Genomic DNA, 22962 nt, shown 5'->3' on the forward strand with positions numbered 1-22962 from the left:
ACACAGTTTTTTAGCTCATTGCACCATCCCAGTTTCAGAACCTGGCTGTATGCAAATTAGTCTGTCCCTGGCCCAGTGCATCATGGGAACAGGGCAGACCAGACTACAAAAGCCAATTCTTACACTGGGAAGGAAACAAGCTTCCGGGGACCGGTTTCTGCCATTTCAGGCGTCTTCGGCCCGGCTTGCTTGAATCCTGATGGTGCAATGAGCAAGGGACTCACATCTGAGTATACCCTTCCACGCTTAGGGTGGACAAAATTATTTACAACAAGGGGTGGTGATGGACAGAGTCTCTGAATTAAGCAGAGTACTCTCACCCAGTCAAGAGATCAGGGCTAGATCCAACACCGTTTTTTAGCTCATTGCACCATCCCACTATAGGTGTGGCAGGGTATACTCAGACATGAGTCCCTTTCTCACTGCTCCATCAGGATTCAAGCAAGCCGGGCCGAAGAGGCTGAAATGCCAGAAACCGGTCCCCGGTAGCTTGTCTCCTTTCTGGTGAAGAATTGGCTTGGTAGTTTGGTCTGCCCTGTTCCCATGATGCACTGGGCCAGGGACAGACTAATTTGCATATAGCCAGGTTCTGAGCTGGGATGGGGCAGTGAGATAAATAACGGTGATGGATCAAGCCCTGATCTTTGGACTGGGTAAGAGTGGTCTGCTTAATTCAGACACTCTGTTCATCACCACCCCCTTTTCTGTATTGTTTTTGGCCACTATCGGTGTGGCAGGGTATACTCAGACATGAGTCCCTTTCTCACTGCTCCATCAGGATTCAAGCAAGCCGGGCCGAAGAGGCTGAAATGCCAGAAACCGGTCCCCGGTAGCTTGTCTCCTTTCTGGTGAAGAATTGGCTTGGTAGTTTGGTCTGCCCTGTTCCCATGATGCACTGGGCCAGGGACAGACTAATTTGCATATAGCCAGGTTCTGAGCTGGGATGGGGCAGTGAGATAAATAACGGTGATGGATCAAGCCCTGATCTTTGGACTGGGTAAGAGTGGTCTGCTTAATTCAGACACTCTGTTCATCACCACCCCCTTTTCTGTATCGTTTTTGGCCACTATAGGTGTGGCAGGGTATACTCAGACATGAGTCCCTTTCTCACTGCTCCATCAGGATTCAAGCAAGCCGGGCCGAAGAGGCTGAAATGCCAGAAACCGGTCCCCGGTAGCTTGTCTCCTTTCTGGTGAAGAATTGGCTTGGTAGTTTGGTCTGCCCTGTTCCCATGATGCACTGGGCCAGGGACAGACTAATTTGCATATAGCCAGGTTCTGAGCTGGGATGGGGCAGTGAGATAAATAACGGTGATGGATCAAGCCCTGATCTTTGGGCTGGGTAAGAGTGGTCTGCTTAATTCAGACACTCTGTTCATCACCACCCCCTTTTCTGTATCGTTTTTGGCCACTATAGGTGTGGCAGGGTATACTCAGACATGAGTCCCTTTCTCACTGCTCCATCAGGATTCAAGCAAGCCGGGCCGAAGAGGCTGAAATGCCAGAAACCGGTCCCCGGTAGCTTGTCTCCTTTCTGGTGAAGAATTGGCTTGGTAGTTTGGTCTGCCCTGTTCCCATGATGCACTGGGCCAGGGACAGACTAATTTGCATATAGCCAGGTTCTGAGCTGGGATGGGGCAGTGAGATAAATAACGGTGATGGATCAAGCCCTGATCTTTGGACTGGGTAAGAGTGGTCTGCTTAATTCAGACACTCTGTTCATCACCACCCCCTTTTCTGTATCGTTTTTGGCCACTATAGGTGTGGCAGGGTATACTCAGACATGAGTCCCTTTCTCACTGCTCCATCAGGATTCAAGCAAGCCGGGCCGAAGAGGCTGAAATGCCAGAAACCGGTCCCCGGTAGCTTGTCTCCTTTCTGGTGAAGAATTGGCTTGGTAGTTTGGTCTGCCCTGTTCCCATGATGCACTGGGCCAGGGACAGACTAATTTGCATATAGCCAGGTTCTGAGCTGGGATGGGGCAGTGAGATAAATAACGGTGATGGATCAAGCCCTGATCTTTGGACTGGGTAAGAGTGGTCTGCTTAATTCAGACACTCTGTTCATCACCACCCCCTTTTCTGTATCGTTTTTGGCCACTATAGGTGTGGCAGGGTATACTCAGACATGAGTCCCTTTCTCACTGCTCCATCAGGATTCAAGCAAGCCGGGCCGAAGAGGCTGAAATGCCAGAAACCGGTCCCCGGTAGCTTGTCTCCTTTCTGGTGAAGAATTGGCTTGGTAGTTTGGTCTGCCCTGTTCCCATGATGCACTGGGCCAGGGACAGACTAATTTGCATATAGCCAGGTTCTGAGCTGGGATGGGGCAGTGAGATAAATAACGGTGATGGATCAAGCCCTGATCTTTGGACTGGGTAAGAGTGGTCTGCTTAATTCAGACACTCTGTTCATCACCACCCCCTTTTCTGTATCGTTTGTCTCCACAATTGGCATGCCTCTAAGCCACATGTAAGTGCCTTGTAAAATGTGCCCCTGGTACCAAGGGCCCTGTGACCAGAGAGGTCCTCTTAGGGCTCCAGCATGTATTATGCCCCCATCAGAGACCCCTCACCTTAACAACCACATACTGCTATTGCAGGTTGCGTGTTCTCGTGCAGACTACACTGAAGAGTCGACATGGCACCCATTCCTGGGTGCCATGCCCACCAACACTGCCTGTAGCATGGGTAAGTCACCCCTCTAGCAGGCCTTACAGTCCTAAAGGCAGGGTGCACAAAAACCACCGGTGAGGCATAGCTGCATGAGCAATATGCTCCAACTGTGCCTGTACCATTCACAGGCACTGTAAGTGCAGTGAAGCCCTTTTGAGTATATGGGCTGGGAGTTTGTCAAACGAACTCCACGGCCCCAGAGTGGCTCCACTGAAAACTGGAAATTTTGGTACCAACCTTCTCAGCACATTAAACGCACACCGATATGGGATTTAGTGTAAAATGCACTCAGAAGGCATCTTAGATATGCCCCCTGAACAACTACCAGTCCTGGTGTGTCCCTGACTGGCTACCAGCCATCTGCCACCACCAGACAGATTTCTGGACCCCGTGGTAAAGAACCTCTACTCTCTGGGTCCTGAAACAAAGCACATCCTGGGCAGAGGTGTCATGCCTTCTCCCCCAGGATGGGCTGGGTCCACGATGGGGAAGCTTCAAATGCCTGCCTCCTTTGTTAGCTACCCCGGCCTTTTGCTGCTATAAGCAATTGGTCCCCACCAGTTCTGACCCCCACTTTATGCGGAAGTATTGGCGGGAAAACCTAGCCAGTAATGGCAGTGTGCCCACCTTTAGCAACCCCACACCCCAGGCGGGGAGGAGAAGTGAAGCCCACATCTCAGTCTCCTCCATCTTGAAGATGAGGGGGACCCCCAATCAGAAAGAGGCCTGTGCCCCCCTCCCACTGGAGGGTAGCACAAATGGGGGTATAGACACCCCAGGGAAGAGACCCATTGGTCCCTACCAGCATACCCCTGTATGGACCCTAAATCTAGTATTTAGAGGCACCCATAAACCATGCCTTTTCAGATAGGACGACCTATGAAGGAGGACTAAAGAGCAGCGCAGAAGTGGAGAAGAAGAAGACTGGCTTGACCCCAGCCTTAGCAGCCTGTCTACCTCATTCAGCGATCCTGCTCCCAGAAATCGTCATGGCCTGCAGCCAGCAAGCTCACGAACCCCAGAGTACCTCTGCTGTCGCTGACAAAGACTCTAGTCTCCCGTGGACACCGGATTCAGGCAGCTCTGCAATACTGCACCAGATGCCCATGGCCCGAGTTCGAGTGAATCTCTTACACTGAGACGTCTCCCTGGTGATACGGACCTAGTCTGCACCAGTGGCTGACCTCTCCAAGACCCTTCTCGATGTCTCCAGCTAAGGAAACCAGACACCAATAGGCACCCCAACATTCTCCACCACCCGACTTTGGGGAGTCCAACTGACTGTGCCTAGGTTTCCCCCAGCTAATCCAACTTATCTGCCCAGCCGTTGGTCGCCTTCGCCCAGCCTCCATGTCCAAGCCTGCAGCATTTCTTCCCGACGGCCTCCTCCATTGGGAGCCCGACGCCTACGTTTCACCCTGCACCCAGCCACCTGAGTGCCGCTAGAGGTGGGCTCTTGGTCCCTACTTGTGGCCCCCTTTGTGCTTACCGTTGATCCCTGGGCCCTGACCCAGAAACTACAGGTACCTACCGGTGACCGGTGCTCTTCCGTGTACCCAGTCTCAATAGCACTACATTGGGCCCAACCTCTCCTTTTCCGCTGAGGGTGCACTCTCTTTACCTACCCGACCCCTATCCTGTGTAAGTGCTACCAGCCCGAGACTGAACTACAAAACCGAGTACTTACCTGTAAGTCTCCAACCTTGTTTTCCTACATAGGAATACATTTAACATTGCTTTGCATAGCTTTCAACATTGCAAAACTCTAAAACAAACAAAATGATTGATATTTACAGAAAGCTTTCCTAAAACAGTAAAGTACTTATCGCATTTACAAAATCATACTGAATTCTTGAAAAGTATTGTCAGTCTTGCAACCTGTAAAACTTACCTGCACTAACTGATTCTTGGTTGTAGACATAAATAACTAAGTAACAGCTTTTTGTACAAACCATTGGACTGGATTCAGTCTTTGAGCGCGTGACTTCATTTATTGTCTGAGTGCGTACAACACTTCCCTCTGATAAGCCGGACTGCTCAACGACACTACCACAAGAGACTACGATATTATCTACTTTAGCCTCTGCTATACCTCTGGGGATCCACTGGACTCTGTGCACTCTATACCTTACTTTGGTATGGTATATACAGAGCCAGCTTCCTAGATCCATTCCCTGTTGATCTCCAAATACAAGATTCCTATTGACTCAGTCCAAACTATCGGGAAAGCATGATAATTTGTCCAAACATACGAACAGCATCTAAGTTGACCATCTCGATAGCACTTTAGTGTCAAACTTCCAATTCCTCTTTACCACCCACTACTTGGCCCCTGTACCACCACCCTAGATTACACCAGCCTTTAAAAACACAAATGTGCACATGTATGAAAATGATGGAAAACAAAGACTTCTTGATTCCTACAATATGCCACTCACTTACCCAAATCAAAGTACTGCTTCAATCATATCTTCTCTCTCCCAAACGTCACAAAGAATTAATTCTACACCATAAGCCCTCTCAAATCCACACCAACACTACCTTCAGCGCTAACTATATGACTTCCTATATTAATCTAAATGTCGGAAACACACGCTGCCCACTTCTTAAGGCTTGTCCCATATTATCCTACTGTGTTTTTCCACAAGTCACCAATGAAGCTACTATTGCCAACCTCACTCAACGTCACCTACCAAAACGATAACCAAGAAACTAGACTGCTTACCCTTCCTGCTCTCCTTTTATCCTTTATCCACCTCACTTCTAAAACCCTTACCCGATCATCAACCATCCTGCCCCATCATCAACCATCTTACTAGAGAAACAAATGATGCGTCTCCGGTGAGTCTCAATTGACCAGGACCAGAACTCTACTACAAATAGACATACCCAAATTCTGAAATGCCAAGCCAGCTACCTAGCCTGTCTCTATAAAAGGCGCTGGCTAATGGAACTTTCTCCCTTCTGCCATTATACGTTTTCCCTTTCTTACGGTTTCTTAAGGCCCGAAACTCCACTTCATTTGGCAGGAATGTACGGACCAATGCTCATTTTGCTCATTGTGCCCTATCCTTCAGCACATTTTAAAATTATTTAACCGAGTACTTTATCTTTCTCTTTCCCAGCAGCCTGCTCTACTTTCACTTGTCGCTTATTTATATTTTTTAAACTTGTATTTTTTTATGACAATTTCTACAGTTCCTCACTGCCTCTGCGCTAGGTGGCACTTCAACAATAGTAAACAATTACACTATGTTTAACGCATGGCCATGTGTCTCTTTTCACGCATTCACTCCTCTGGTTCTACCAGCGTGCTTCCAATCTGCAGTAATCGTACTATTGCTTTTCCTCCCCAAAAAAACTGTAGCCCGTTTTTAGCCAACTAACAATATCTATCATCTTTTAACTTACTGAACCTACAGCAATCTAGCTTTCATAAATTTGACTCTCCTGCAACAGCTGTTGCTAATGTCTCCAACTTTCGCCATATTCACCCACCACCATTATCTCTTCTCCAAACTGCTTCTTCTTGACCTCTTAAAAACAAATGACACAGTCAATTACTCTGCTCCAGATTCTTGAATTACTAGGTGCCAAGCTTATTCTTCTCTAATGTCACCAACTGCTGTGCCGCAGGCTTGTGGTGCAGCTCAATCTTAACCTCCTACTTAGCAGGTGTTTCCCCAGCCTTTCTCCAGGGAACCATTTTATTCACCAAGTTTGTTTTGAATCATTTTTTTGGGGCGGGCTTAGGTATTCCCCACTTTTCCGTTCACTCCATTATTTTTGCTAACTCACTTTCCGTTTCTGTTCTTGACCTGTACTTTCTGTATGGTCCAACTCCAAGTAGAAGTTAATTTCTCCACGGCTGACAGTGTATTTCCTAACAAAGCCCTCTAAGGATACAGACTGGTTGCTGGCAGAGCTATACAAAAAGCCGCAAATAAAATTAATAATAAATAACTTTGTTGTGTCTGGACAAGGAACAAAAATGGGGGCAGGCGTAGTGGCTGTGGCTAATAGGGAGCATAAACTGGTGTGTGGAGCCAAACTCAAATCCTATTTGTCACTATGTTGATTGCCTGAATAATTGAAGGGTTTACACACAAAATCACAAGCTGCTCTACTTTAAAAACACATCAAAGTCTAGGAGATCTCATTCTACATAAAAGTGAGTAAAACGTGACAGTCTGCTCACCTTGGAGGGAATACAACCAACGTTAAGGCACGTTCCACCCAGTGTTTCATTTTTTTCTACACAGACAGTCTATAAATGGAAAAAATAATAAAGATACATTACATGCAAATCCATATTGTAAGCAAGCTCTTACTATCTCTTACTATTTAAAGGTGCTGACAGTAGGCAGGAAACACATTTTCTTGGGGCAGGGACAACTAGGTTCACCGAAGAACGTTTCCATGCAGTGCTTCAACACGGGCTAAATTTTCACGGATTTTCCAGAGATCCCTAAAGTTGGTACTATTCCTCAAAATCGGAAACTAATAGTGACAAAAGGGGAATCAACCGGTTGCTCAGATTCTGAGATCTGTAATGAAAGGAGGCAAGAATCTGCTCCGGGAACATACTGAGGTTTCCAATCTGTGAGCTGCATTTAATGATTGCATGAGCAAAGGGTCCAAGGCACGGGAAAACATACAAAAGATACAGTGGTGGCCCAGAGGAAAAAACATCAACTGGGATGGTGGGTCATGACTACAGAATGGCTCAAGTGATGGATACAGGAGACAATAAAGGAGAAGGAAGCTAGCTATCTTGGGAGTAATCCCCCGGTGTACAGAAATCTACTGCTGTACAGGAGCCCTAAGAAGTCTTGCAATGGAGATTGCAACAGTGGACCCAGAGTGGGAAAAACCTTACAGACACCTACATCAGTAGATAAAGGATAGATCACACAATTTCGAATAGAGAAGGCACTTCATGGTTTACAGTTCCCACGTGGGTAGATAAACATTTTGAAGAAGAAAACCGTGGCTTACTCATAGTGGAACTGCCTAGTTGGAAGAGACAGGACTTTCCTTGGGTTGCCTGCTGCTTCTCATCCTACACTGTGGGGTGGAGTTGACCAGTAGAGACCAGTGGTTGAAGGATTAGTGATCTGTATAAATCTCTCTGATTGGGAGCACTGCATTCACTAAAATCCTCTCTCCGCTCAGTGGCAGAACATTCCCATATTGGGTGGAGGCACTCGGTTTGGACCAGAGCGCGAGGAATATGAACCCATGGTTCTTAATCATCTGGTTTGGTGGAGTACAATGGAATAATCAGTTAATATGTCAGACAAGTGCAATCAGAAATGACTTGGTGTAAAAAGAAATGTTCTGCTATCTCCCTGGCCCAGATCAGAAACCAATTCAGTATAAACCCTGCAAAGAGACAGAAATCCAATGCGAGATCTTGGATATTTACTGTCTGCATTTCTGCAAGCCACTTCTACAGAATGCCTAATATTTAAACCATATATACTGTTAGACGAAACAGATGTACAGCCCACAGTAACACATGAAGAAAAATGTATAAGAAATACATTAACAATATGAAAGGTACACAAGGCAAGATTAAGACTGATACCAGAGGTACAAATTAGGAACTATACAGGACAATGGATGAGGAAATGGTAGGACATGGTCTTTAAGGCGGCTCAAAAGACAATGGAAGACAGCACTAAGAATAGGAGGATAAAAATAAAGAAACAAAGGATACTGCTGGTCATTCTTGGCCGCAAGTGAAAAGCTAATGACCTGCTGTTCAATTTGCACACAGAACATAATCAAATAAGTAGAATAGATCAATAAACATGCAGTACATTTTACAGAGCAGACCAGTGTAGCACACTATGCAGAAGACAGGGCATCAAACATCCTAGATATATTTTAACCAACTGTTCTATGGCAGTGTTATTGTCATCACTTTGCGTCGGCTATGCAGTGACATTCTTTGCTCTGAAACAAGCAGCCCAGAAACTGTGCACTACCAGCATGGCAAAAACGTTGTTACCTGGAAGCCCAGTTGTGCTGCTTTGATGGCAGCGACATATCCTCCTGGCCCAGATCCAATGACTGTCACATCAGCATCCACTTGAAAAAAATAAAAAACTGAAGTTTAATAATTCTGGAAGTAACTAAACAGTTACCACAGACTTAAAAGTGCCCACCGAGCACGTTAAAAAGTCTGATACAACTGGGTTGGAGCTATTCACAAGGGACGTTTCTAACTTTCATATAAATCACATTACAAGTAACTCAATTAATATGCCTTTTCCCCCATACCTTTCACGGATCACAGTGGTCACAGATAATTAGGCTATGGATAGCAAAGGGAGGCAATTGCATTTCTATGGAAATAAACAGCCTTAAACTAAGATAATGCCATTCATTATTCCACATTTTTCACCACTGTAAAAGAATGCTTTCTGAAATAGAGTTATTATTCAAGCAGGAGTCCAATCGCAATTATTAAAGAATGGGATTTGCTTCCTTCCGCTGGTGGATTTTTGCATTGTGAAATGTAGGGTGATGAGAGTAGCCTTGCAAGGCAGGAGGGTTAAAGCACACTTGGAGGTAGGACCCTTTAGCTAGGAAAGAAAGCTTGTGTAGTGCAATTAGAGAAACGGCATGCTAGTGCTAGTGCATGAAGTTCAGAGTTGTGTTGGAATCCACAGCACTCTATTGGCAAGACATGCTAGTAAGGCAATGTGCAGAAACCTGTAAAGGTCCATGTTGGATGGGAGCAATGCCTGTATGCTGCTTTTCTAAGGACAAGTTTTAAAGAGATCACGGAAAGAAAGGTGAAAAAAAGATTTGACTATGCCAGAAGTATAAATATGATGAAGTATTTTCAGGCAGATGTGGCTCTAGAGTGCATGATGGACAACTTGTTATGGAAGGCATGGAATCAGGCAAAAAAAGTCATTCATATGAATGGCAGTAAATATATCCTAGCACCTACCAGAAGAAGAGCAGCGGATAAAACAAACTGTTACTTAACTAGAACACTGGTTCTTCTGCATGGGTAGCTTCCCCAGACCAAAAAAACGATTGTATTTGTCCACCAATAGGGAAGAACTCCGATAATTCTTTTAAAAACATTTTGCTGCACTACCTATTTGAAAATATAGTCTCCAACTTCGAATGATACTACAATCATAAGTTTAGAGACCTTTGCTCCAGATTTCAAATTCTCTGCCAGAGCACGGTAGGTTTTACTGTTCAGTGACACAGGTGTCACGAGTCCCTCATGAAGATGCTCAAATTGGTTTGGCAAGTCTTCACTCAGAGGTCTGAACAGAAATATTCCTTCCCTTCAACGAGCGATGTCTAGATCAAGACAGAATTTGTGGCTGGTAGTAAGTGGTCATAGTTGAAGTAAGTGTTAACATCTTTACACTCCCTCATAGCTGGAAGACCTCACGCACCTGCTGAATGTGAGATTTATGCAGTTAGCATGGATATGTGTACCCGAAGGGATGAACTTCCCTCTCTGGGAGTCCCAGTCTCCAACCCCAGAGCTAAATGTAAGGTTTTAAAGTATTTCTTCACTACTTCTTTAAGTTGGAAGTAAAAAGAAGGTTTAGGAAGTAAAAAGTTAATTCTCACTTCTGATGGGATTTTAAGCAGGTGAAAATGTTCAACATATGAATTTCTTGGTAACCAGAAATGCACATAATCGAAAAGATACATTTTTAACAATAAAGACACTTGTCTGGTGATGCAGCAACAATAGTGCATTTGTGTGGTATATATAGCACCGTGGATGCCTGTAGTATGCTGAGAACGCCAAAGAGTTTCACCATGGCCACCATTGTGCCAAGAATGGGCAATATAATGACCAGGATAGCCACGTTTTTTGGGCTACAATTAGGCCCAGTCATGCTCTTAATATATCAGTAAAGGTTGCCAGTATGCCACAAACAGCTCAAGAATGCCCAAAATTCACAAAGAACAGCCACTGTTAAGCCATTATCACTGTTATTCAATGAAGAGGTAGTTGTCCTAGAGGTGAATCCCTTATGATGGGAGCGGCATATACTTTCGGTGGGTTTTAACACCAGGCATACCTTCATAGATCAATACTGTTTTTTAAGGGAGGGACACAATAGCAGATACACACTTGATGCACACAGAAACACATGCACTTGAAGCTCTTCATTGTCTCAGCTCTGGATCCGGACCCTGCTCCCCTCAGCTCCTGGGCTGATCTTGCCCCCAAATAACACATTTCTGACTCGGGCTCCTGCAATCTCACACTTCGGTGAGTGCACACTAGCTACTGTTGTAGTCCTCCTGGCACTTTTCTCGGTTTGCCCATTGTTCACACTTGTATTGTGACTGATGGGTCAAGGCAAATCTCCGTGTGACTTTGCTAGATTGAGAGTGGAGACAGAAGGTCGTTTGGCAGATGCCGTAGGCTGAGACTGTGTATTTTAATGTTATCAGGAGTTCCTGCCCCTGGTTTGGCTTGCTGCCACTCTAAGGATCTTGAGATGTGCAGTGCTGCCATCTTTAATATGCCCATATCCTCTGAATGAGTCACTGCACTTGGCTTCACCTCAGAGCTGCTTATGGTGCTCCTGAGCCACAGATCTCTGATGTAGATGCTGCTTATCTACAAATCTCGAAATGACTCCCCTGTAAAAGAGATCCTCCATTTGTGCAATCAACCTTGAGGTTGTCACAATGGAGGGAAGAGCTTCAGAGTACCAAGGAGAAAGCAAACGTTTTTATAGCAGACTTCCAGAAGAGCACTTTTTCACTGCAGTCATCTACTAAGCCTTGTGACTGTTGTTGTGTGGCCCTATCAGTCTCCTCTTCGCTGACCCCTCTGGCACCAGATGATGGTCGTGTCAACTACAATGACCCCTGAAGAGCGAATTCCTCTGGTTTTACTTGAACAAGGACACGTGGAGGTCACAATCCTATGCCAGTAGGCTGTGCACCTTCATGCTAACTTAACCACTGACTTGGGGGTATTAATGCAACATCTTAAATAATTGTTGAAAAGTGACCCCTTTTTGAGTGGTCACCAGCGGCGGCACCTCAATTAAGGCAGAGGAGCGTCACCCCACTCCTCTCTGAGCAGTGCAGAAAGGGGAAAAAAATGATAACACAATGTTATTCTTTTTCACTACTAGTCAGTATTTAACTAACGAAAAGTGTCTTACTTCCTTTGCAATATGAGCGGGGCGGGGCTGGCTGTCGTGATGAGCAGGGAGGTGGAGTGGTGGGCACCGTAAGTACGCACAATTGTTTGGACGGCCAGTTATGCGCCATTAGCATTTTTCCAACTGGCTGTGCTGCACAGCTGGGAGGAGACCAGTCCCAGACACTGTCTGGCCGCTCAGAGCAATTCCGACTCTGCGGTCATGCTGTAATACTACTATCAGCATGACAGCAGCGTCGTGATTGGCTTAGGGTCTGAGGGCCAGGCAACCGGACCTAGTGAAAAGCCGAACATCCTGGGCATGAGTGAATTAATAGTATATCCTGGAGTGACTACCATGCACTCCGGACTGGAACATAAAGCGAGTGTAGGATGGGTTGAACCACTGCCAGATAGCCACGACCCCCAAAGCATTTGCGATCTGAGACAATTTTGATCCTCTTGAGGAATCCTCCAGGGGAGGAAGGTGGTCTAGAGACCCAGCCATCGTGAGTTTGAAGTCCCCTCCCAACACTAACACGCCAAGTGGCAGGTCCAGCACCAGGGTCCCCAAGTCACGTAGCACCGGGCGCTGTAGTCCGCGGGATGTGTGGGGGGGTACACCGAGACGACATTAACAACACGCCCTTCCCAGGTGCCCGAAACCGCAGCGTTTCTGTCCTGGGGGTCAGTCCAGGAGTTATGGATGATGTAGGGACAGCCCTTCCGAAGTAAAATCCCCACCCGCCCCCTAGAGCTTGAGGTAAAGCCAGAGTGGACCACCATTTTGTACCCTTTCCTGTTCAGGGCACCACAGGAGTTATCAATCAGGTGCATCTTCTGCAACAACACCAGGTCAAACTCGTTGCATTTAGCGTACTGCAACACAATGCCCCTCTTAAGTTTATCGCCCAAACCGTTAACATTCCAAGTGGACAGATTAAGTGTTAGACCCCGTTTCATTACGTCCATCTAGTGGGAGTCAAGTAGTGACTGATAGTCAAGCATGGGAGTGGGCATGACAAGTGAATGGAGTAGGAGAGTGGATAGGTGAACAATATCGTGTACCGGTGGGAGCCAAAACAAGAACAGAAACAAACAGCATACCTGAAACAAAAACAATACCAAGGATACTAAGGCCAATGTGGTAAAACCAAGCACCCAATTAGTTGTCCTCTGCTTCCGAGACCATTTGAAGGAGAAATGCCTAAACAAAGACGAGACTAAAAAGAACATCCCAAAAAAAAGCCCCCTCCACCCTCCCCACATCCCCAACGTTTGCTCCCACAACCCCCCCACTCTGCATCCCTACTTGGTGGTAACTCAACCTTCCGCCCCTCAAACTAGCAGAGTTCCTATCGCCCACCCTTCCAAGAACTTGCAAAACCATATGGCCAAACCAAGCACATGTCCCCAAAGAGTCAATATCTGTCCCAATAATGAACCAGAACAACCAAACATGTTTGCTTCAAAAACATTGTCGAGGGTCAAGCATATGTCCCAAATCCCCACATCTGGTCTGCGGGGGAACTGGTAGGAGTCCTGGTCCGCAAAAACAGGCAGGACAGTCTATCTTCGGCTGAAGAACATCTGTTGCAAAATGAGCAGTTAAATCACACCTGATGCTCACCATCCACCCAGAGTCAGTGCACCCCTTAGAGGAAAAGCATACAGACCAGTTATTCAGCACCACCCGCAGCCTCCCCCCAGGCCGCTCGCGGCAAGCCCCCACCGGAAGCTCGGAGGTAGTTAGTGATCTAGTCTTCCACGAAGAGGTCCGCGGACGGCCCCTCCGCACGCTCCGGCACACCAATTATGCGGACGTTGTTGCGCCTGGAGCGCCCTTCGTAGTCGTCCAGCTGTACCTCCAGCTTTGCAGCATGCGTTTGTAGGTCCTCCACCTTCCTCTGCAGCTCGGACGTATCTTTAATCAGGGAGGTCGCTTTTACCTAGACGTCCTTCATGGCACGCATATCCTCCCTGATGAGACACCTCGGAGACCGTGTCGATCCGAGACTCCAAGAACGTGCGGACGGTAGTAATGGCGTAAAGGATGTCTTGCGGCGTCAGGTCCGGCTTCTTCCCTCCGGACCCAGGTTTTTCAGAAGCAGTGGACCCCCCTTTAGGGCTCGAGCCGGAACCCCCATCCCAGGCGAATTTCGTTAGTTTGGCCTGAAGGGCTGGCCGCTCTTGAGCCGCGACCCCCGCCATGATGGAGATAGGACTCTTCTGTCCAACTCCCTTGTGTTGGATACAAAGACCAGGAGGTGGTAGCCAGGAAGGAAGTCGTCGGTATCTGCCCTTAGCACCGGAGGGTCCATGGGGCACCAGGATGCTACCGCCAATGGTCCAGCACAGCAGCTTTTCAGCACCAGAACGAGTTTCAGGCAAGCGTCAGGCCACCCGGGGTGCGCACCACGGCCGCGGACCAGCGGCAGCAAAGGAGGAGAAGAAGGGCCCAGTGCAACAGAGAGCCAGACAGTGACAGTAAATGGGCACTGGTGCGGTGGAAGGCGGGCAGCTGCGCAAGACTGAAGCACAAGTCCACAGGCAGTCACGCGTGTCTCCACTGCCCCTGTAATAAAGCCACAGTCACTTCATGCATTCCAGGCCAATGAAAGTCTGTCAGAAGTCAGTCGCTGCCCGCACTGCACAGGCCAGGAGAACAGACACGGATGTGAGCCGCCAATCACCGCCACCGCGGTGTCACTGGTCCGTCCCAGCAAAATCTCGGGCACAAGGCCATGTGGGGTGCAATCCGGATCCGCGGCGCACATAAACCCGGGCAGGGCAGCCACCTCTCCCACTCAATCTCTGGCCATAGCCCGTCGCGGTAAAGGCCACAATCTGCTCCCCCGCAGCTGCGTCACGGACACCAGCTCTTCCGGCCCCCAGTCTGCCGCAGCGTCGGGGACCCTAGGGCGCCCACACTGCCCAGCGAGGATCTCGGCGATCAGCCGCATTCAGGCCGGGTCTTCCCGCCCGCAGCCACGGGGTACCTCACGTTGTTTCTCGGCCCTCACATCGCACAGAAGGTCTCCGTGCCCATGTCTTCTGCCGGCCGGCAGGCCACGCAGCAGTTTCCACGGCCTAGCTCGGCCCGATGTCGGGGGACGCGTAGCCGGTGCTCCGCTGCGTCGCTGATGTCGCAACGGGCAACGATTAGTTGTCTTGCCCTTCCTGAGGTAGCTTTCGGCAGTTTTACTGTGATTTGGAGACAGATAGATGGATATTTAAGGCGGATTTAGAGCTCGGTCGGCGGAGCCGAGTGATCAGGCAGCCATCTTCGTGCTCGGCTTGGCCACGCCCCCCACTTTCAAACTTTTTTGACTAGCAGACTTTCAGTGGGACCAAGCCACTTGGTGTATCAGACGAGCTCTCCGCCGTGATCGGCCTTAAATCATGCCTAGGTCTATCCCAGTCTACCGTTTCCACAGACTATCACTGGTGCTTTGTACCGATATTTTCATTTAAATATTTATATCAAAATTTCCCCTTATTAAATTTTGAGTGTTTTGGTCTTATTTTAATCATAAAATGTTGGTGTTTATTTTGAATTTCGTTCGTGAATTTTATAGGGATTTATTTTTAAAAAAAAGGCAGTTGAAATTAAATGAAACAATTTGACATGACTAATGAGAGCCCACATGCATTGATGCATCCTAATCTAACTAAGCTGGGAAATGTTTTATGAAAGCTGTGTTTGTAAACATCAGTGAACGATAGAAAGCACCCAGTTTCATCCCCGATTCTATAAATGATTTGCTTTATAACGAAGGTTTAGTACTACAATTTTCTCCTCTGCATAACCATTCTTGTAACAATGCTAAATTTATGTGCCTCCGATTTTAAGTATAATTCATATGTACCATCAAAGAGCAAATGGAATGTTTTTAGCCACTTTAGATAAGAGAAGCAGGAAGCAATATACTTACACGGCTGATCGGAGTATGTTCTCGATGACGTGGGAGAAAGCCTCTGTAGTCCATGGGAAACACGTGCAAAGTAACTTCTCTAAAGGAAAACACAAAAAGTATGCGGAATTATAAATTGTGTCTTCGATAACCTCTCACATAGCATGTTTTACAGAAACAATTCCATTTCTGTTGCCGCTTTTCAGCTCACCTTCTAACTTCATCTGAGCACTGCATTGTCAGTTATGGCAGGCACCTATCATTTAATAACTAAATTAATTATGTTTCATTTGATTTCTCCGTAATCTCCGTTTTTATGTCTTGCACACTAGACAGTGCATGCTCTGTTGCGCGACATACTGTGGCCTTACCAAGAACATACAGGGCCTTAGAGCCGGTACATTGCTTGCAATTGATTGGTTTACCCGTCACTCATTTGCCTGATTTTTATTCATGTCCCAACTTGTCAATCTTGTGTTTGTCTCACCCTAAGAGCATAACCTCTTTAGGTTTTGTGCTTGCTTTTCTTTTTTTTGGGTTAAGGACTCCAAGGGGGTACTTGTGTTTTCACACTGTCTCCCTCATGTACTTCTGCTTTCCGGCCTGCATGCATCTCTCCTGCGCGCTGTTCTGTTTCACCTATTTGCTCTCCCAAGCACACTGCTTTGCTATCTCTCTGTGTAGTCTGCTGTCCCACAACCTGCACCCCATGTCATTTTAGTAACATAAATATCTATCCAGTGGCACAACATTTTACTGAGTTTCAGAGGTGAAATAGCAATCTTCTAAAATTCTTTGTGATTGACAGAACACCTTCAATTAAGAGAAGAGGCGGCAGAGCGTTGTCTTTAAGGCGTTCAGAACCAAGATACATCTTAGAACTTTATACTTAGGGCCCCAATGGTCTCACTAAGAGCAAAGAACCGAAGGTGCATTTGTGGCAGGTTGCACACAACAGAAATATTTGTAATTGCAAGTGCTGTTTCCTCTTTGCATCTCTTAAAGAAGCATTGATATCTTTGTATATAGATTTTTAAATGGTTTAATTATTTTTTCCACACAGGGCTAACTGAAGTACGGTGAATCGGAGTTACATCAATCTACTAAGCCAATGACTATTTTTCAATGATGCCCACTTGCGCTTAATCAAAATTATGACCTAGTCCAAAGTACACATATTGATGTTTGGTACTGGTTGAAATGAATTCCCAAGGTGCTTGGGAAATCTAATTTAAAGAGAACATTCCACTCTAGTATGGTTTCTGCCATGTATTGTTTTATTTCATTTACAATCGATATTGTGACTATTATGCGGGGTCAGACATGTCTGTTTACAACTTACGGTCTCATAAATAATTTTTTAACCACTATGCATACGTGATGCTTCGCAGACTTCAGTGCAAAAATCAACTAATTCTAAATTGTGGGTGATATGCTGCCCATTGGGCTCGATGTACTATTGAAAAAGCATGCAGGTGTTGCCAATAGTGGGTGGGGTTGCTCTCACTCTCCAATCCTGATGCAAAGCCCGGTTGTGTTATGTTCACATACATGCACTGCACAATTATGTCGGGTGGAAGTCATGACAACAAGAGAATATATGTTATTTTGAAGGGTTTTTATAAGTTGCCCTTTTACAGTACTTAGTATTTTACAGAAATTACTTTTTGTTGACATTGAGGAAGATTTCAAAGTCTGTTATAAAATGACTGCACAATTCCACACTAGGAGTAGCCATTGTGCTCATTTATTTTCGTTATTTTTTATCCCCTTGCCCACTTTTTATGTCAATCAAGGAGGTTTCCGCCGATGCAGGTCAGGTTTGCTGATGCCATACGCTATGAGATTGAGGTAATAAACTTAATTAGCAGAAAACCACTTTGGAGACTGCTCTTTTTTCAAGATTTTGAAGTATTGTTCAATGAATATGTACATTTATTTCACTGATACAACCAAAGGTTAAAGTGATGTTATAGTTAGGTGAGTAGGTCAGTGACAAACAAACAAACAAAAAAAAAAAAAAACCACTGAAATTCACCAGTTACAGTTATCTCACGTAACTATAAATTGTGCCTTAAAGTAACTACAACTTCCGCCACTGCCATGGACAGTCTTGTTATCAATGATGTCATTTCAGATCTCATTAGGGATATTATCAATGCAGTCATTAAACATGCCATGAGTGATGTAACATGTGATAGTATAAGCAGTGCAAAGATGTGATCACATCCATTTTAGAACTCAGTCCTGTAAAAAAACATTTACAAAAATATATATAGGGGGCACAGTAGGAATACCCTGCCCTCCTAGGCCTGCTGGAGGAGGTCTTGAGGGAAACCTGCCACAATGCTTTTATTTCTTTTTACAGCAAATTTGCCGAGGATCCACAGTAAAAGTTTTTTACTACAACCACCGGGCCCGATATATTTAGGAGAGGGAGGTGTATGCCCCACTCCCGAGCCATTCTGAGGTGCTGAGGCAACTTCAGAGTTGATGTGGGTGCCCAGTTCCACCCGATACAGCCACAGCAATAGCAAACAAAAGGGCCAAGGGGGAGCCTCAGGCTCCCTTGCCTGCACCCATACAGAAAGTGGCAGGAGCAGGCTACATTTGTTTGCTCCCGCCCAACAGGAGAAACTTTTCTTTGCACCAAAACCCTTCCAGTGGACATTTTGAGGTTCAAGCGTGGAGGCGCCTGTCCCCGCCCCAAAAAACAGTGAATTTGAAATAAGTGGAGTAGGCACTCCATTCCTGTTGATGCCTGGAGACTTAACACATTAGGTGAGTCCTTTGAATCGATCATCCACTGTATTGCCGCTGCTGTTCTCCCACAGGGGCATGTTTTCCACCTTGCTCACTGAGGAATTATTTACACACTGGTTTTAATTGGTTTTTAATTCAAACCCTAGCCACACATTGCCTAGCGTGACTCATGGAATGTACTTGGTCACCATTACTTTTGTCTGTAACCGATACCTGTTGTGATATGCTTCTTTTGTCTCCCCTTCAGGCAGCTCCAGCGCAACACAGGTACATTAACACATGAAGCACGGTTCTTTTTGTGTAAGTTTAGAGCAGCACGACGGATACTCATATAGATCCTCTAACGTAGACAGTCACCTATAACATATGATTTTTTCCTAAGGTCCTGAAGAATCGCTAGTCAATGCACATTGAAGCGAGAAACATGTCGACCATTATGATCACACACTAACTGAGACTCATGTAGGAAACATTGAATTCCAACGAGTACCGGCTAGTATTTTTCATTTTAACTAAAGCAGGAGACCCCCAGAATAAACTTGACACTGGTACTCCCAGCTTTATTTTAACTCACTTACACGTCTACGCTTTACTGGCCCCACACCCACACTTCACCAAACGGCTGTTGGATAAAAGACCTCCGCCAAAGTGCCCCTCTTTGAGGTGTCGCCCGTTGGGTATTGCACCGCCGACCCAACGAGGAGCAGCCTAGATGATGAAGCATGACACCTGAAAGGGTGTGTGAAGGCATTATATCCAACATAATGGATGCCCAACTGTAGGACTCACTGAGACCAACAGTATCCAGACACCAACATGACACGTACTTCCTTCCATTTGAGAAACAGCTCAGCTTTCTTTGTAAACTTCACTCATTCCCTTGATCCTACTCGACGTCTCTGCAGCATTCAACACAGTCTCCCACCGCACACTTATCGCCAGACTACACGACGCCAGCACACCGGGAACTGCCCTCGAATGGCTCCTCTCCTTCCTCTCTGGCAGAACACAACATCAGATTGCCACCCTTCCTCTATGAACCCACGGAAATCAACTGCGGAGTGCCCCAAGGAACGTCGCTAAACCACATGCTCTTCAACATCTACATGGCCCCGCTTACTGCCATCGTCAGACAGCACAAACTCAGCATAGTATCCTACGCTGACACCCAGCCATCCTCAGTAAGGACCCAGTCACAACCAGACTCAACTTCTAGGAAGGAATAAAGGACATCTCATCCTGGATGAGCAGCAGCTGCCTGAAGCTCAACTCAGAGAAGCCAGAGGTCCTAGTCCTCAGACCCTCCCCCACCGCATGGGACAACACCTAGTGGCCCACCTACCTCGGCAGCCATCCAGCCCCCACGAACCATGCCCGAAATCTCGGCATCGTACTGGACTTCTCCCTCTCCATGGCCCGACAGGTCAACGCTGTCTCCTCCAGCTGCTTCCACACCCTCCGGAAGACCTTCAAATGGATCCCCCCCAGAATCAAGGAAGACCATCACACAGCCACTCGTAACCAGCAGACTGGACTATGGAAATGCCCTCTACGCCGGGGTCATCAAGTCGGTGCTCCACAAACTCAAAACCATACAGAACACCACTGCCAGACTCGTCCTCGGCATCCCTCGACACAAACACAGCACCCAACACCTGTGCAGCCTCCACTGGTTCCCACAGAGAAAAGAGGCACCTCCAAGATACTCACCCACGCCTACAAATGCCTCCACAACACCGGATACAAATACCTTAACAAGATCATCTGCTTCCACGTACCCAAGAGAAACCTCCGATCCGCCGATCTCGCCCTCGCTGAAACCCCATGCATCAGCTAAGCTAGGACAGGAGGAAGGGCGTTCTCCTACATTGCAGCCAAGACCTGTGATGAGCTCCAAATCGACATCAGACGCGCTCCCAAACAGAACGTCTTCCGGAAGACACTCAAGACCTGGCTCTTCAACTGAACGTAGCTGCGAACGCCCCCCAGCGCCTTGAGACCCTTACGGGTGAGTATCACGCTTACAATACCCCTGATTGATTGAGCAACATTAAAAAAAATTAAAAAACACAGTAAGATTCCTGTGCGGAGGCCAGATTTTGAGAGGTAAAACCCAGGAGAGGCCAGACACAGAAGTGGGGCTAAAGGCAGATTATATACATATATATATATATATATACATATACATATACATATATATATGTTCAGCAATAGCCTTGCAGCTTTGGGAGGTCACTCGACGGCGCTCTTTTTTCTTGCAGCCTGTCTTGAATTTCCACACAATTTTGAGATGCCAACGCGTTTCGAGGTAAAGACCCCTTCTTCTTGGGCAGCAATTGTCACATCTGAGACTCGCATTCCTTTTTTGTAGCATTTCCGGTTTTATTTATTTATATCGACGCCTTTCAGTGGGCGTATCCAAGGTGTGGTTCTTTGTAATGCATGCTGGGACATCAAGTCCTAAATGCGAGAGTTATTGTTTATTTTAGTAAATTTCAAATGTTCATTTGCTTATTTGAAAGTACATTATTACCTTAGTAGCACGTGGTTTGCTTCAGACTGACTTAATTGGCATTTGCAACGCCGTGCCACGCAAGTTCAAACAGTGCAAACCTGCAGCCTCACTCAGCTGGTTCGATCTTCCTCCCCCAGCTGACGATGATGCCTCTCCCCACAGGTAGGCTCCCGTGTAAAATGTGTTCAGCAATAGCCTTGCAGCTTTGGGAGGTCACTCGACGGCGCTCTTTTTTCATGCAGCCTGTCTTGAATTTCCACACAATTTTGAGATGCCAACGCGTTTCGAGGTAAAAACCCCTTCTTCTTGGGCAGCAATTGTCACATCTGAGACTCGCATTCCTTTTTTGTAGCATTTCCGGTTTTATTTATTTATATCGACGCCTTTCAGTGGGCGTATCCAAGGTGTGGTTCTTTGTAATGCATGCTGGGACATCAAGTCCTAAATGCGAGAGTTATTGTTTATTTGAGTAAATTTCAAATGTTCATTTGCTTATTTTAAAGTACATTATTTCCTTAGTAGGACGTGGTTTGCTTCAGACTGACTTAATTGGCATTTGCAACGCCGTGCCACGCAAGTTCAAACAGTGCAAACCTGCAGCCTCACTCAGCTGGTTCGATCTTCCTCCCCCAGCTGACGATGATGCCTCTCCCCACAGGTAGGCTCCCGTGTAAAATGTGTTCAGCAATAGCCTTGCAGCTTTGGGAGGTCACTCGACGGCGCTCTTTTTTCATGCAGCCTGTCTTGAATTTCCACACAATTTTGAGATGCCAACGCGTTTCGAGGTAAAAACCCCTTCTTCTTCGGCAGCAATTGTCACATCTGAGACTCGCATTCCTTTTTTGTAGCATTTCCGGTTTTATTTATATCGACGCATTTCAGTGGGCGTATCCAAGGTGTGGTTCTTTGTAATGCATGCTGGGACATCAAGTCCTAAATGCGAGAGTTATTGTTTATTTGAGTAAATTTCAAATGCTCATTTGCTTATTTTAAAGTACATTATTTCCTTAGTAGGACGTGGTTTGCTTCAGACTGACTTAATTGGCATTTGCAACGCCGTGCCACGCAAGTTCAAACAGTGCAAACCTGCAGCCTCACTCAGCTGGTTCGATCTTCCTCCCCCAGCTGACGATGATGCCTCTCCCCACAGGTAGGCTCCCGTGTAAAATGTGTTCAGCAATAGCCTTGCAGCTTTGGGAGGTCACTCGACGGCGCTCTTTTTTCATGCAGCCTGTCTTGAATTTCCACACAATTTTGAGATGCCAACGCGTTTCGAGGTAAAAACCCCTTCTTCTTGGGCAGCAATTGTCACATCTGAGACTCGCATTCCTTTTTTGTAGCATTTCCGGTTTTATTTATTTATATCGACGCCTTTCAGTGGGCGTATCCAAGGTGTGGTTCTTTGTAATGCATGCTGGGACATCAAGTCCTAAATGCGAGAGTTATTGTTTATTTGAGTAAATTTCAAATGTTCATTTGCTTATTTTAAAGTACATTATTTCCTTAGTAGGACGTGGTTTGCTTCAGACTGACTTAATTGGCATTTGCAACGCCGTGCTACGCAAGTTCAAACAGTGCAAACCTGCAGCCTCACTCAGCTGGTTCGATCTTCCTCCCCCAGCTGACGATGATGCCTCTCCCCACAGGTAGGCTCCCGTGTAAAATGTGTTCAGCAATAGCCTTGCAGCTTTGGGAGGTCACTCGACGGCGCTCTTTTTTCATGCAGCCTGTCTTGAATTTCCACACAATTTTGAGATGCCAACGCGTTTCGAGGTAAAAACCCCTTCTTCTTGGGCAGCAATTGTCACATCTGAGACTCGCATTCCTTTTTTGTAGCATTTCCGGTTTTATTTATTTATATCGACGCCTTTCAGTGGGCGTATCCAAGGTGTGGTTCTTTGTAATGCATGCTGGGACATCAAGTCCTAAATGCGGGAGTCAAA

The 22962-nt window shown here is 46.4% G+C and overlaps 1 protein-coding gene across 1 annotated transcript in view; it reads right to left on the reverse strand.

The window, feature by feature from the left end:
- DLD (dihydrolipoamide dehydrogenase) overlaps nt 1-22962 on the reverse strand; it is a 224917-nt gene that overhangs the window by 171752 nt on the left and 30203 nt on the right. The window contains exons 2-4 of the mRNA XM_078680128.1: nt 15763-15841; nt 8687-8766; nt 6869-6937 (exon numbers count right to left, since the gene is read on the reverse strand). Coding sequence (XP_078536254.1) covers nt 6869-6937; nt 8687-8766; nt 15763-15841 — 228 coding nt within the window. The remainder of the gene's footprint in view (nt 1-6868; nt 6938-8686; nt 8767-15762; nt 15842-22962) is intronic.

Source organism: Lissotriton helveticus, chromosome 1_1 (genome assembly GCF_964261635.1).
Source record: "Lissotriton helveticus chromosome 1_1, aLisHel1.1, whole genome shotgun sequence".
In the NCBI taxonomy this organism is placed as follows: Eukaryota; Metazoa; Chordata; class Amphibia; order Caudata; family Salamandridae; genus Lissotriton; species Lissotriton helveticus.